The sequence below is a fragment of the Geospiza fortis genome, unplaced genomic scaffold, assembly GCF_000277835.1.
Source record: "Geospiza fortis unplaced genomic scaffold, GeoFor_1.0 scaffold7, whole genome shotgun sequence".
In the NCBI taxonomy this organism is placed as follows: Eukaryota; Metazoa; Chordata; class Aves; order Passeriformes; family Thraupidae; genus Geospiza; species Geospiza fortis.
Genome location: NW_005054344.1, coordinates 4,662,152 through 4,677,561, shown reverse-complemented (window position 1 = coordinate 4,677,561; position 15,410 = coordinate 4,662,152). Strand labels below are relative to the sequence as shown.

The following is a 15,410-nucleotide window of genomic DNA, read 5'->3' as shown; positions in this document are numbered from 1 at the left end:
TGCAGTGTAGGGTTGGGTAAAGAGCTTGTTCAGATTCCCGTGGCACCTGAAGCTGGCTCTGCTGGGCACTGGCACTTGCAGTCTGCTCCCCCTGAAGGTACTTGACACCTTTGCAGTGTTCACAGTGGCTTTTCAGGCTACAGATATAATGTTATAATAACCAAGCTACTCTCTTAGTGCATAGGGTTAGCTAAAACTCATTTGCTATCACTGTTGTCAGGTAAGCCAAACTTAGGTGAACTGCTGTAGGCACAGGATTCTTTCCTTGTATTTTTAATAACAGCCACAGTGGAAGTGACAAGAGTTGAGGCCATTTTGCCCCTGAGATTTATGTCTAGTAACAGCATCATATATATGCTAATTGTGCAGCTATGGGGAGAGCAGTACTCCTGCTACCAGTCTCTGCATGTTTGCAAAGTGTTTTGGCAGTGCTCTGTCAGTACTTCAGTGCAAACCTTGGGAAGAACGGTGGTTGTGCCCCAGGAAGCCACTGGAGTGCAGAGTAGCACCAAAAAAGGTGCAGAACCACACAGTCTGCTGCAGCAGGATGCAAACATGCTTTTGAGATGGTACAGCAGTTTGATTCTGCAATCTGTAATACAGTTTATTTTTAACCCAGTAGTTGGGGGGATTATTTAAAATAAACGTGTAAATGGGGAATTAAACCTGTAACTGCGGTGTAAGTTGTGCTTGCCTTCTTCATTTTGGCTGCTGTGTCCTTCTGTTGGAGTTTTCTTCTTTTGTTTGATTTCTGTCTACTACTTTGAAGCATTATAACTAGTTTTTCTATTGGTTGCAAAGTAAACTTTGTCATATTAACATTGGCATATGTTTGGTTTTGCCCTAAGGCTGCTCAGGGAAATAATGGTCTTATATTTTGAGGGAAAATCTATAATATATTCCTTCTACTGCTCAAGTGGACATAACATGGAGCAATAATATCCACTGTAATTCAGTGATAATTTTCTGCTGAATGTTAATCTTATTATGGTGAACCTGATGACCAGTGTAATTGTTTAATGCAAAATGCTGGCCCCAGGTATGAGACATACCTTCAGCATTCATTGTTCATTGTGCACTAATTCATTGTTCATTGTGCACTAATAATGGGCCTTTCAAAATTATGTTTCCAGTGTATAGAATAGTAAGTTTTGCTTTAAACTGTCTTTCTTTTAGTAAACTGGTGTAAGTTTGCTAAGTTGCCCTATATTGTGCATCTCTAGAGCATTTATTGCTATTGGGAACTGCATTAGTGGCTTTTTAAATGAAATTGGAGGTGTTCAGCTGCAGAATTTGCTGTAGTTGATCTTTCTTAGTACTTAAACAAAGCACTGCTGTGATACTACATTTTATTAAATGTTATTATGCTTGTGAGTTAATATTGTTATTTGAAGATCTTGTATGCTCCTTTATATTTTGAAATAGTGCTTTTGTTGTCATCTCTGGATATATTTTTATTTTTAAAGCCTATCCTGACTACAGTTGTCTTTATCTGCTTCCTTCCTTCCTATCCACCCTGCAGAGCAGTACAGCTGAATATGAGGCGATCTGCAGCTCCAAGTCAAGTCCTAGGAAATGCTGGCAAAAGGCCAAGGTTTATACCACCAGGAAAATGCACTGCTGTTTGTCTCAAGAATGAAACTAAGGAGATGGACCAAGAAATTAAGTTAAAGGAGGTAAACTGAACAGTGCACTAACAAGTATTTTGTACAGTATTGTGATTAAAAGATAGCATCTGAGCTCATCACAAACAATCTCTGCTTAAAAATATCTATTCAGAACAAATTTTGACAGCTTTGCTGTCTGTACCTTTGACCTTGCTTCTCAGGTTAGGCTTCTCTCACTGTGGAATGGTTACAGAAAAATGTTTTTCAAATAAGTAAAATTAATCAGTATTGAGTCCAAATGCAATTCTAAGATTGCATCTTGGCAGGGGCTTTAATGAATTTGATCATGACAGGTAATATGTCTTGAAATCCCTTCCTGTTGCTCTTTTTCTCTTCACCTGCATGCAGGAAATGCTATTGTGAACTTGTTTCTCTTTTGCAGATAGATGAGAAAGAGGGAGGTGCTTCATCGCTGTCTAAAATAAATATCAAGAATCAAAATGGAAATTGTACACAGTCTGTGGAGTCAACTGGAAAAGTAAAGACAAAAGCATGTTTCAGCATTGACAAGTGTAGCAAGGCAGAAAAGAAAACACTAAATGTGCCTGAAGCTGGTAAGATGCTCTTTCTTTTTTACTACTATGTACCACAACAGAATTTTAAAGCTTATGAATGACAGACTGCATATACTCAACTTCTGTGGAGTACTATTATAAGCATTGTGCAGTGGTGGCATTATTTGGTGTTATACTGGATAGAGTGAAGGAAACAAGTGTTAAGCATTTTTTTTTAATAAAAAAGGAAAGAACCAAAGTGTTTTGGAATCCAGTTGGTAGTGTTGCTATTCAGGTTTGTTTCTTCCAGAAGAGCCTTATAGTCAACTCACTCTAATCTACAGTTGGTGCAATACAAGAATTGTAATACCTTAAATAGTGGGGAAGTGTTGTAATTTGGAGACCTTGCTGACCTCATGCAGAGAAAGCTAACAATTCTGAATGGATTCAGGTTTTTTCAGAATTAATGAGGTTTTCTTCAGTGTCTCCAGTGGGCACTTAAGGTTTAAGCCAACTTTAGCCACAGAGCAGAACTGGCTTTGCTCATTTATGGGTGTGCACTTCATCAGCTGTGCCCTGGTAACGAATGCCTCTGACAAACAGGGTAGAAAGCACTGCAAAGACATTGAAGTGTCTGAGCTATAGCAAGTGCACTTGGGTGGACCTGAACAACACGGTGCGGTTGAGTGTCTTCGTTTCCAGTCTTGGTGTGCCCTGACCACAGATGCAACACAGTTCTGTGTTGTGTGAATGCAAGTGTATGACCTCAGGAGCCAAGTACATCTTGAAAGCCTGGCACTTGAACTGGATTACTAACATTGATGGATGAAAATTGCTCCTTTTGGAGCCAGCTCAGGCATTTTAAACACCTGTCTTACAGTTATTTCACTGTAGTATCTTTGTAATTAATTACACCGATAATAATGGTTTAAGGTTCATTTAATTAATAATACTTTGTGTAGTGAGTGAAATTTTAAAAGAGTATTTCAGGGCCTCTTATCACCTTGAATTATTGGAAGGCTTTAACAGTTGCATTTAATTTTGTTTAAGTCCTCTTAACTCTTGAAGCCTCATTGAAGCAAAACTGACATAGCTCTACTGACATAGCTCTGTGTCCCAAGGTCCAGTCAATAGTGAGGCTACTTCCCAGAAGGGAATTGTTCCCAATAGGCACACATATGTCCTGTATACACATGACTGGTCACATAGGCCAACACAGATATGGAACACAGCACTCAGGCAAGCACAAGCAGTGCCCATGGACACATCCCTTCCCTTCTCTGACTGCTTGGGTGAAAGCCTGTTTGTGGAAAAACAAATGAATACACATGTATTTATATGTAAATACATATGCACACAGAGAATTTAGATCCCTGCAGTAACTGACGTTATGCACTGCCTCTATTCAGTAGCTGGCTCCTTGATTTGTTGGACACCCCAGCTGTGGGCACATAGCCACAGAGGCCCACAGCTCCCAGTCCAGCTCCTGGTACACAGACCTGCACTCCCACAGGTACAAGAACACTGTGGGTCCCACAGTAACTTGTCTTAGCTACTTGGTTGGCTTAGTGGTGGGCTCCTGGATTCAGTGATCTCCCATTTGCCTTGTGCCCAAGACGTGCACACGTACAAACATTTCTGGCTGGTTGCTGAACTTACCAGGAGCCAACCCCCAATATGTCCTGGTCTCTTGACCAGGACATATTGAGTAACTTGCATGGACTTTTTGGTCCCTTCAGTGGTCAAGTCTCAGACCCTCTGGTCTCTCCAATATCTGGTCCAGACTCGTGGCTGCTCCAGTATTTGGCTTCCAAGCCTCTTATCCTACTTGCCAGCTAGTCCTCGTTGCTGTTTGTTTGCAATCTCACACAGTATGTCCAGACAGTGTACTTGGTCTCTGGCCTCTCTGCTAGGTGACATACCAGGTACCTGAGCTCTGTAACCTGTCCAACTCTAGCTTGCACCTGGGAAAATATTTAGAAATGTAGTTTAGTACGAAGATGGGACTTGGTCTGGCAGTAGAATGTAGTGCTTTGCTGAGGAAGCTTACTGATCTTCGGCTGTTTAAAAGTGGCTGCCTTTTCCCTTTTATTCTTACATGCTTGTTCCTGCCTGAACCATCTTTGTCTGTCCCTTCCGCATGTCTGTGTAGTTTTTGATTCTCTTTTTCTCCATCAAAGTCCTTTCTAGAATCTGGGGATTGCACATATTCCAGGCCCTGGTAGGCAGCAACCCCCTCCATTCTGTAAGGTGCTTTGGAGAGCCTTTCCCATCGACTGTTCTTTTCTGGATTTCAGTCCCAGAAAATGGGAATGTGATAGCCTTGACAGGATGCTGCCGCTGGCATGGTTTGTGACCCAGAGTGTATGCACTCTGTTTGACAGAGCTAATGTGGGGAAATTCAGCTTCCTTGTATGTCTTTGTCTTATGGCTTTCGTGTTTATCTGCTGCATGCTGAAGCTTCCAGTTGATGCCTAGACTTAAAGAAAATTTTCAGTGTCTATGGGACATGTTGAGGGGTCATGCTTCCCTATAGGTACATCTACAAAAATTTGTATCTGCTTGTTCTGTTTAGCAGTGCATTTAAAAGATAAATAGTGGATTTGATTCCAAAATAATCTGGAAAATCAGCAGTCATGCCAGCAAAAAATGTTATGAAGTGGAAAAGATACTAAATGTCTTTTCCATATAAAGAATTCTGGGTGCAGCTGGTATGGGTCCTCTGTGATGACTTTAGAAAAATAACCAAAAAGTTGTGGAGTGAAACTGGGTGAGCTGCTTCTGTTGATGTGCTGTTGCCTTTCTGAACAAGGCATTTTGTGCCAAAACCCTTTCTATGCATGCAGAATGAGGCTAACCCTGCAAGCCTTTGAAAAGCTGCCATGAAATGTGCTATAAAAGAAGGAAGTCTAATGTCTATGTTAGTTATTGTCTTCAGGTTCACTGGTGAGGAGAGCACTGTAGTGAGAAAACAAACCTGTATTTAGTTTTCCTTAAATCTTAAGTAATTTTTTAATAACTTAGATTTTCCAAGACAGTTTCTGCCCTTTATGTCACTTTTGTCTGCTATTCATTACAGCTGATGTAGCGATTACATTGATTATGTAAATCATAACCTTCTTTGTAGTGTGAAGTTAAATTGTTTTGTCAAAACTGGCTTTGGTATGAAATTCAGAAGAAATGGAAACCAGTTGTAAAAGCCAGAGTCAGTTGGGGGGTTTTGTTATTATTAATATTGTAATGGAATTATACTTGACTGTCAGTCTCTGGAGCCTCATACTTCTCAGTTAAAGGGGCATTAAAATAATTTTAAGATTGAAAAAGTCTGTGTGTATGCATTATTTTGGTCTCCATATCATTTAATGCAGATGCTAAACAGTTTGATAGTTATATATCACACACAAAGCTGCTGTGTTTGGGTTTCCAGTGTAGCAGTGGAATGTGTAAATAAATACCCTAGGTTCCATTGAAATTCTTTTGAAACACCTGTGAACCATTGGACAACTGCACTGTTCATAGACCTAATCTTTCTGAAACCCAGCCCCTGAAAATGCTGTACATTCTTTCAAAAAAAACCCAAAAAACCCCAACAAAACTCAGTTATCTGACCCATGGTGTCCATTTCTTAGAGCAGACAAGTAAGGATTTTATTAGATGGAATCAATCTTAAAAATAGAGCATATCTGGCTTAAAAGATATTTGTTTTTCTAACCATCTTTTACAAAAACCCTTTGCACTAAAATGTAATTAATGAAAGTGAAGTGCAAGGGACTCTGAAATTCTGTGAGATGAGGTATTTCCAGAGACATTAAATAAGTTTGTAGCAACAGCTGAATGAAACCTACGTATGTGTTGTAATTTTAGGAGTGTTTGAACTGTAAGATTTTGAACATGTTCCTTGGGCAGTTTATGACTTGTGATTATAAGTTCTGAATGCTGGAAAATAATGTTACATGTTTCTTTGTGGGAAAATGAACTTTACTACTCCTTTAAGAATTGGTAATTGCTTCTTTTTAAGAGGAATGAACATGGCAATTTCTTTGGTACCTTTGTTTTGTATTCAGAATACAATACTTGTTCACACAATGGATCTTTGGGAGGGAGGTGATTTATTTGACATTGTCATTAATACCTTTTCTCACGTGCCTCCAAAGAATTCAGCTAAGTGTGCATGCTCTTTAAAAATGAAAATTACTTAAACATTCCTGAACTATTTACCAGTAACTGAAAACAAAACCATTAATGTATTTGGAAGGATATCATTGTACCTCTCAAGTGCTTGGTTCTACTTGTCCTCATGACATTCTGAGGTTCTATTAGCAATAACAAGAAAATACAAATAATTTGCATTTGAAGAAACAATGGACAGGCAGATCCCTAAACTATACTTAGTAGCAAGCGGGATTGGCAAAAACTGAGGTTTTTACCCATGTTGCCTTCAATTTAAGGATTTAACATATATTTATTTTATTTGTATAAGGCAAACATAATTTAATTTATGTTTATTATCTGAGTTTACAGCTTACTTTCTGTTGGTACTTTTAATCTAGGAGAATGTTGCTGTGTTTTGCCCTTTGGGCTCACTGTTTTGTGTGTGGAAATGAACAGTTCTTTCACCTGAACACTTAGACGCAGCATTCCAGTGGGACTGAGATTTCATTGTTTGAACCGGATGTAGGTGAACAGAAAGAATGGATAAAGAGTTTTATTCTCTTACTGCTCACCACCTGTTTGATTGGTTTTTGGTTCAAGAGTACCTTGTTTTTCATCCATCACTAACATCTGCTAAGGCATCTTCCAAGAGGAACTTTGCCAGAAGTCATGGTCAGATACTATCTTTGAGCTAACAGTGAGGACAAATCGTAACTGTATTTCATAACATGGTTAATGTGCTCACCCCATGTCTCTAAATAGATGTTTGTGAATGTCTTTCATGATAATATCAACTGTACTTACTATTTGCATACAGTTTTGAATATATTTTCTCTATCTTCTCTGGAATGTTAATGTCTGCTGACTACATTCATCTGTAAGGTTTGGATGCTTTGCATACTTAAGCTTCATTTTTCGTAATGTGGTTCCTTCAGCTTTCTAGAATATTGTTACAGGTCTGTCTGATACCTCTTATCACTTGATGTCAGTAAAGTCTTTTTAACCAATTAATGTGAATATTAAGAGAAAATACACTGTTCATTTACCACAGTAGCAATCAATTACCTGTCACTTTTAATCAGAGGATTAAAAAATTTTATTTTCAGGACTTTCATATTGTCTAGTTTCAGTCTTAAGTGTGTACTTACTGTTTCTAGTAACAGAACTAAAACCATTCATGCCTGGCATCTCATAATGAAGCAGATTATTCCTAGAATTACTTTGATATCTGCAAAAGTACAAGTATTAATTTAATTTTTGTTGTTGCACTTCACAGATGGACTAGAAAAGATATTTCAGTCAGTCTGTTTTAGTGGTGGAGCTGCATGTGTAGCTGCAGTTCTCTGCTTAATAAACAGCTGGTAAAGCAGTTAAATCTTTGGGTAAAAGATACTCCATAATCATCTGTAGCTCTTAATAATTACCAAGCACATCTTAGAACAGCTAAGATATGACTGGATGCCTGAATGTAAGTAATTTAGTACTGCATTGTTTGCAAGTAATATTTTACTAGTCGATAAATTTTGTTGTAATTTCTTATTCAAAACAGTATCCAATTACTCTGATAGATCTTTATGATTTAAAATGTTCTCCTTCTCCTTACAATGTTCTAGAAGAATAGTTTATAACAGTGAACAGACAAATTTATAGACAAGTTTATTCTCAATTCAGGACAATTTCTTTACTGTTTAGGTGTCATCTGTGCCTGTTTGATCAGCTCATCTCAAGAGATGGGGACTGGTTAATAAAACTGGGCTGATGTAAATACATCGTAAGACAAATTGTCCATATCTGATTGGATGCTGGTTCCAGAAGTGTTCATTGATACATCAGTCACAGTGGGTCTTGTGTTTTGTGCTCTGTAGCTTTGGGATTCTTTGACATCTCCTCAAGACAGCTCCTTTTACCTGGTGCTCTTCCTTGGGGTGTGAAATTATGTCTTCTACTCTGCTGCTGTCCTAAGGCCTTCCCTAGTGTTTCCCCAGCTGATTGTGCATACTTGGTGTTCCCTGGGCTGTTGTCACATTCCTAACTGTGTTTATTCATCTTGAATTTGGGATGCCCACCAGCTGAGTGCTGAGTTACACAGTGCTAGGAGAATTAGCAAGCAAGAGTGAGATGGAAAGAAAGAACTTTACAGCAGCTTCACCACCAAAGGCAACATCTCATATAATGTTCAGCAACTGCAAAACTGCTTTCCTGGATGGGGCAGCTGTCTGCAATGCTGCTGTAAAACAAATCCAGACTTGCATAATTCTAATGGGATATTTCCACAGTTAATTTATAATTTGGTATGATCATATCTTGCTGTCATATGAATAACTAGGTTTTATGTAATTATAGATGATATAACCAGGATATTCACACTGGAGAAAAGAGCAGTGAATTGGCAGAGAAATGTACTTTTCATTTGCCCCAGTTAAATGTGCTTTGCATTTGAGCTAATGAAGATAATGAAGGAGAGGGGAAGGAAACCAGGAATCAGAAAGGTATTACATGATCAGAAAATAAAGAAAAAGAATTCTATTAGATGTAAGATATTCAACATTTTCCAAGGAAATTGGAGGGATTAAAATAAAAGTTTCACAGTAGTAACTTGTCTCTTAAATGGAACTGTGGTTGCTTCTTTACAATGAAAAATATAAATTTTCAGGTTCTTTACTTTTGAGCAGTGATATATCCGTTATTGAAGACAGCTGTGCTCCATGTAAAGATGATAGTCTTTCATGCATTTTAAAAAAAGGTATTAAGTTATCGAAAGTAAAAATTTATAAACAAACAAGCAGAAAGACTTAAATAGTCATGCAGAAAGAGAGGTCTACTTGGAAACTGCAGATATAAAGCAAACACTCCTTTCCAAGGGCTGGCAGGGGATATGTTGGGAAATTAACTTACTATCCTAATATATTTATTACAGTTTAGCTCCCTAGAGTGCTAAGCAAGCACACAGCATATAGTCTGCAATATACAGAAAAAGAAAATATCTAATACTGTAACTTTAAAAATGAGGTACTTGAAAAATACCCTTCAGAGAGATTATCTTAAAGAATTCAGGTTTATCAGTAATAATTCTTTCTATTCCCTCATCCATTCTGAGGGGAGCTGTACACATAGTTTCTTCTTACTTATTTTTTGATTTTCAAAATCTGTTACCAGGCTATACAAATGTAAGATGGGCAAAAAAGAGAAATGCATGACTATTCACATTTTCTCACATGTCTTTATTTTCCTTTCTCTCACCATTTGTTTTCTAGTTTGGAGTGTGGGGAGTTGGTGAGTGTGCATATTCCCAGCTCTCCTGTCTCCAATAGATACAAAGGTGGACTTAAGAGAAGATGAGGGAACACAGCTAGCAGGTGGAGGGACAAGAAATGCCTTACTGAAGGGACCTGGGAGGGGTTTTTTGAGCTATCATGAGCTGTATGACAGACTAGGCCTGAATGCCTTCAAAGCTAGTTGTCAAATCTTTCTGTGGCTGTGCTCATTGTTTGGATCCCCTTTGTTGCCATGTCAGCCTAACTAGAGTTCAGTCCCAGCTTTTGGCTTTGGGCCTTAAGTTTTCCTTCAAACAGAAGCTTTGTCACAATATGACTTTCCTTGAGCCAACAAGATAATGATAAGATGGTTATCTCACTGTCTTCAAAACATCCACTGAGCAAGACTAGAAGAATGGAGAAAGCTGTTTCTCTGTCAAATGCAGGGAATAGGGCACAGGGTAGTATTTTCAGGAGAGTATGTAAAAGCATAATCTCAAAAATTTTAATCTCTCTATGAACAAAACAGGAAACTTGCAGAAACTTGGCTTCTGTTGGACTACTTCTTTTCCTAGGGGATATCTTGCTAGTGAAGAAGTGAATATTTAGGGAAAATCATACTTTCAAACCTTTCTATATTTCTCAGCTGCTTCTGATTAGTCATCAAAAAGCTTGTTGGAAGAGAGAATCAGAGAAGGTATAAGCATGTATTAGGAATGGATGCATTTCTTAATTTGTAAGTAATGGGGCTCTTAGCTTTTCTATTTTTAAGGACACAACTTATAAAGTGAAGAGCTAATTCATGGAGCTGTACAGTCACATAGTATTATAGAGTCCTGTATTTAAGCCAAAATAAGTTTGAAGGATGGTTACTGATCTGAATGTGTGGGTCTTGGAATGGCACACTCAGATGAAGATAAATTCTTTAAAATTTGACATGGAGGGCATTTTAATTGGCTAATTCATATATTCCCCATTTCAGTGGGCTAAATGTTGAGAGAATGCCTTATATCACTAGAGGGGACAGAATTGTATTTATCTTTTATGCTTGGAATTTTAGCTGATAAGAGCTCTGAAGGAGGCTGGAACCCTTGTTCTTGCAGCAGTTCCAAGAACTGTTAGAGGTTGGAAGTCAATACATGCTAGATGCTGATCACGAAAATAGAAGCAGGACAAAGAAAAGAGGTAAAACTCCACCTTATTTGTCTCACGTCCCATGTAGGACAGAGGTTTAGAAATAATTGTGCAGGAGAAAGGAAAGGAGTGGTCTGAGAGGTCCAGGTACATCAAAGATAAAAACAATAAAATATAAAACTGATGGTGAAAGTGCTGATGAAGATGAGAAAAAAAAATCAAGTGACATGAGAAAGCCATTTGAAACACAAACGACCTAGAAGTAGTATTTCTAAAGGATCTGGTGTGAATGTATTTAAGCACTGTAACTTCCAGGTAAAGTTAAATTACAGCTTTTGGATCACAAAACTTTGTATCTTCAACCCTCTCTTTAGTGATTAATGCCTGCAACCCTTACCTTTAGACACTGCTCATGAAACAACTGTCCCTGTGAGAAACCTTCTGAGTTGAAAGTTTTCTTAGCCACCCTTTGCTCTGCAGGCCCTTAAAGACAGGCAGATCGAATGACTTGGCACTGTCTTGCTGTCGTGTCAGTAGAGAGGACTATATGATGACCTAATGGAAGTTTTGCAGCCCTTTCTACCTATAGACACTCTCATCTTATGCAGCTGCCAAATTCATTTGCAAGGGTAAGCAACTGCCTTGATACTTGCCAAATGTTTCCACTGCCATAATAGCCCAGTATATTCAGTGAAGTGTAACATACCCCATCCTAGCTGCTGAATCTTTATACATTTTTTTGTAAGCACAGGGGTGCCAGGGTTCCATTTTAGCTTTGATTCAAATCTTGCAATCATCCTATTCTTCTCAAGGATTTTCAGGCTCCTAGGTGATTGCAAATGCTAACCACAGGTCTCTGCAGAGCTGGTTTGCTTGCATATTACTAAACAGGAACAGAAGTCCTTCAGACTTATCCTGGGGCTACAACTTTGTGGGCAGAGCACCTTCACAGGGCTTAGCAATCTGGTGATTTGATATTTTTTGCACTAGAAGGTCCCAGCCTAAATCACTTAAACTGATGTCATTCCTTTCAACATTCATGTTTGTTCTCTGTTCCAAATGGCATCTTTCAAGACACATTCTTTCTTAGGGCATCCTCAGTTTTCTCAAATGTCTTTTTCATGTACCTTAGAGTGATTCTTTTTTTAAGACTGTCATGGAGAGATTCTTCCTCAGTTCTGTGTGACAGAAGATCCTCTCCCTCCAAAATGTTCCCCTGATTTAAGACATTCTCCTTTTCAGGGTGTTCTGTCTTATAAAGTGTCTAAATTTACATGGGCCACTTGGTGCAGTTAGTGGCTGTGATACAAACCTATCACTTGTAAAATTTGTGGCCATTGAGCTCTTTCAGCAATCCATAGTGATTTGGATACTTTAATTCGTGACTGTATCATAGCTGTGATTCATTCTTCTCAGTAGTTCTCCAGGATGCACTGTTTGTATCATTTTCTGGTATTAATTCTAGACTTTTTCACAGCAAAATCAGAAGGTATAGAGGCAGTGAAGTGATGTAAGGGATGCATGTATGTTTTTTTTTTTCAGTGGTGAGCAGAATTTCTCTCCTGCTACCTGTGGTTTGCTGTTCCCTCAGTTGTGGTAATACAAGTCTTTAGGAATATGGTTTGCAATTCACCATACAATGATCCAAATAGAGTCTGAAGAAGCTTTTTCAATGTATTTCTTTTTGTGAGTTATTTGTTCTGTGGCATACTGGATTAGGGAACTGCTGGTGATTAAAACTAACCCAGCTCAGAAAAAAAGATTATTAATATGAGTTGTCCAGGTTTGTGAGTGCTCATATCAGCACAGTTAAGGGGCAGGAACATGACATGGTTGGGGGGAGGCAGAAATTACTGTTTTGACAATGTACCATATCTATGTTGACTTAAACCAATTATTAAATTCACATTAAAATCTTATGCTTGCAAAATAAATAGATTGTTCTATAGCTAGATCATCTTGCTGAACTGGCTGTGCACTGTGTTGCATAAGTGTAAGTGTTGGTGGAAGGCGTAGGATGAAGGGTGGATTGTGGCAACATCTTTGGTTTTTGTAATTGTCTTGGAGCTACACCTGCTGTTTTAGCTTGAAGATGTCTATATGTATCATTAATATCCAGGCTTTTCACATTCTGTGATTTCTTATCCAAGCACTGATATTACCTTAGGCTGATGAGCAGAACTATTTTAAAAAGGGAAAAAAAATAGGAAGGAAAAAAAAATCTTGGTTGGCAGCCAGCTTCATTTTTTACAAGGGTTATTTTACACTCATGCAGAACAATATGCAATTCAGGCATTTTATCAGGCTTTTGCTCAAAAGAAAACTTTTTAGCAATATTTTGCTATAATTACAGTAGTTGTAGTTGCTACATTACATTAGAAACTTAGTTTCTCTAGCAACATTAAGCACTAAGGTAATAAAGTAATACAAGTTTAGATAAGGCTAATATTGGGAGTTGCTGTATCTGGTAGCCCATTATAGAGAAGACTGCTGCAGCTCCTGGTGGCCAGGACCACAAGGATGTCTCTTTAAGAGATATGCACATGTGCACACTATATGTGTATATACAGACAGAATCAACACATTCAGCACTCATGCAAATACAAGCAGCTTCAATGGCCTCATCCTTTCCATTCACTGGCTGACTGGGAAGAAAGCTTGCTTCTGGCAAATGCTTATCTACACAACATGGATCCTCCAGCAAGAGGCCTTAAATTCTTACTCTGCTCAGGTACTGTTCCCTGGATCCCCATGTCTCCCAGCTGACAGACAAACATGCGTTGGGTCTCTGGTAGCTGGTCTGACCTGGCCCCAGGTGTCTTGGTGTCCCTCCAGTAGCCAAATCTCAGACCTTCTGGTTTCTGCAATATCTGGCCCAGACTCATGGTTGCTCGGCTCCCAAGCCTTCTGCATGGCTGGTCTGGCTTGGGGTTTGCCCGAGGTCACACACTGGCACAGCTATCTGGGCCGTGTGCCTGGGCTCCAGCCTCTGCCTTCTGGTGCCTCAGGGCCCCTGCCACCCGTGGTGGTACAGCTCCAGCCGCCGGCATCTTTCTGTACATGGTCACACCCCATGGAGATTTTCCCTCACCCAGGAAAACAGTTACAAATGTAGTTTAACAAGCAGATAGGACAATCTGCAGTGCTCAGGCCCAGGACATGGCTGAACCACCATACTGGGCAGCCACCTGCTTACATACACCTGGCCCCTGGTAGCCCTTTTCCCCCCTCCCACTATCCTCCTATGCTTGTTCTTTCCCAAACCACTTTCATGGTTCACTATCCCTTGTGTTGCCTTCAGTTCTTCTTCTGAATATTCAGTACTGCCTTCTGCAATCCCAAAATACTCCTTCAGGCATCTCACAATGAGTCCCATACCAAGTGGGCAGTAACCCCCTCCTTGTGTCTGTGAGGTGGTCTAGAGAGCCTCTCCTGTGGACTCTGGGTCTCTCTCTCTCGCCCCTGGGGCCTGGGAGCAGCTGGACTGAGGGCTTGGTTTCTTTCATTTCTCTTGTTGGGGTTCCTCTGCCCCACACTGTTCATTTGTGCTCTTTGTGTCTGTGGGGAGGAGCCTTTAATCACTGACTTATTTTCGTCTCTAAAAAGTCAAGAGTCTGGGTGGGCACTGCACAACTGCTTCAACAGTGGAGGGTGCAGCGTAGGCTCACCTGTGACTCCTCAATGCTGATACTGCCAGAGTCTGAACTATGTGAAGCACATCCAAATTTTGTTCAGTTACTGAAGAACAACTAAGAACATGAATTAAAAAACCCCGAAACTCTAACCACCAGCTTTATATTCTTAATATTAGTAAAGTGCAAAGGGAGGGGAAATAGGAAAGGATTAGGTGTTTATAAGTAATGGTTTTCATACAGTGCTTTTAACCACAAGAGTATTTTATTTCTCAAATTTAAGTGTAATAGGCTTCAGACTATAAAATGCTTTATTTAATCTTTGCTTGAAAGCAATGCCAGCGAAGTGGACTGGTCACAGTTTTGTTATGTGGTACTGACAAGCCAAGTCTTAGAAATGGTTCCAAAAGTGCTTGTTATTCTAAATGCTAATTGATTTTTAGCAGTTAAAAGTCTCCCTTTGTTTAGTGTGAATTTCTTGTTTTGAATGCGGCTTGTGTCTGCTTTGGGATTTTTCCCCTTAGAGCAAACAAGTTTATACCTAGATCTTTATAGCCTTAGGATATTTCAAGCTATAATTATTTCTCTTTCCTTCCCCCTGCTTCTAGGCTCCCTTGTTTTCAAGGCTGGACATGTTAAGCTTAGGAAGCTGTTGCCACTATCTCAAGTGGTGTTTGTTTCCACCCTCCGGATCCTTTCAGTGGAGCACGTCATTTTTCAAACTTAGTTTTTGTTTTTTGTACTTGAGAACACCTTTCCTTCTATCTACTGCGTTTTCTCTTTCTCCAATTTGTTGCTTTAGTTTAGACCACAGAAACTTAAAGCCTTGCAAGCGTTTTTATGTGAAGGCTTGCTTTAAGGTGATACGTTGTTGAACAAACATTAGAAATGGAGGCACATCTTGTTAATAAAAATCAGATTTTTTTTTTTATCCTGAAAAAACGCCTGGATAAATGTAATAAAAGTCAGTTGTTTGCTGGTGGATATTGTGAAAACCCCAGTATCCACACGCTGTAACGCACTCGGTAATCTGTCACTGCCGCGGGCAGCCGCAGCCCTTGCGGGGCCGGCTCGCAG

At 39.3% G+C, this 15,410-nt stretch overlaps 1 protein-coding gene across 2 annotated transcripts in view; it reads left to right on the top strand.

Annotated features, from left to right (window-relative positions):
- RAD54B (RAD54 homolog B) overlaps nt 1-15,410 on the top strand; it is a 63,832-nt gene that overhangs the window by 1,513 nt on the left and 46,909 nt on the right. For both annotated transcript variants that reach the window (XM_005422897.2, XM_031058498.1), the window contains exons 2-3: nt 1,523-1,676; nt 2,050-2,221. In XM_005422897.2, coding sequence (XP_005422954.1) covers nt 1,539-1,676; nt 2,050-2,221 — 310 coding nt within the window. In that variant the 5' untranslated portion in view covers nt 1,523-1,538. The remainder of the gene's footprint in view (nt 1-1,522; nt 1,677-2,049; nt 2,222-15,410) is intronic.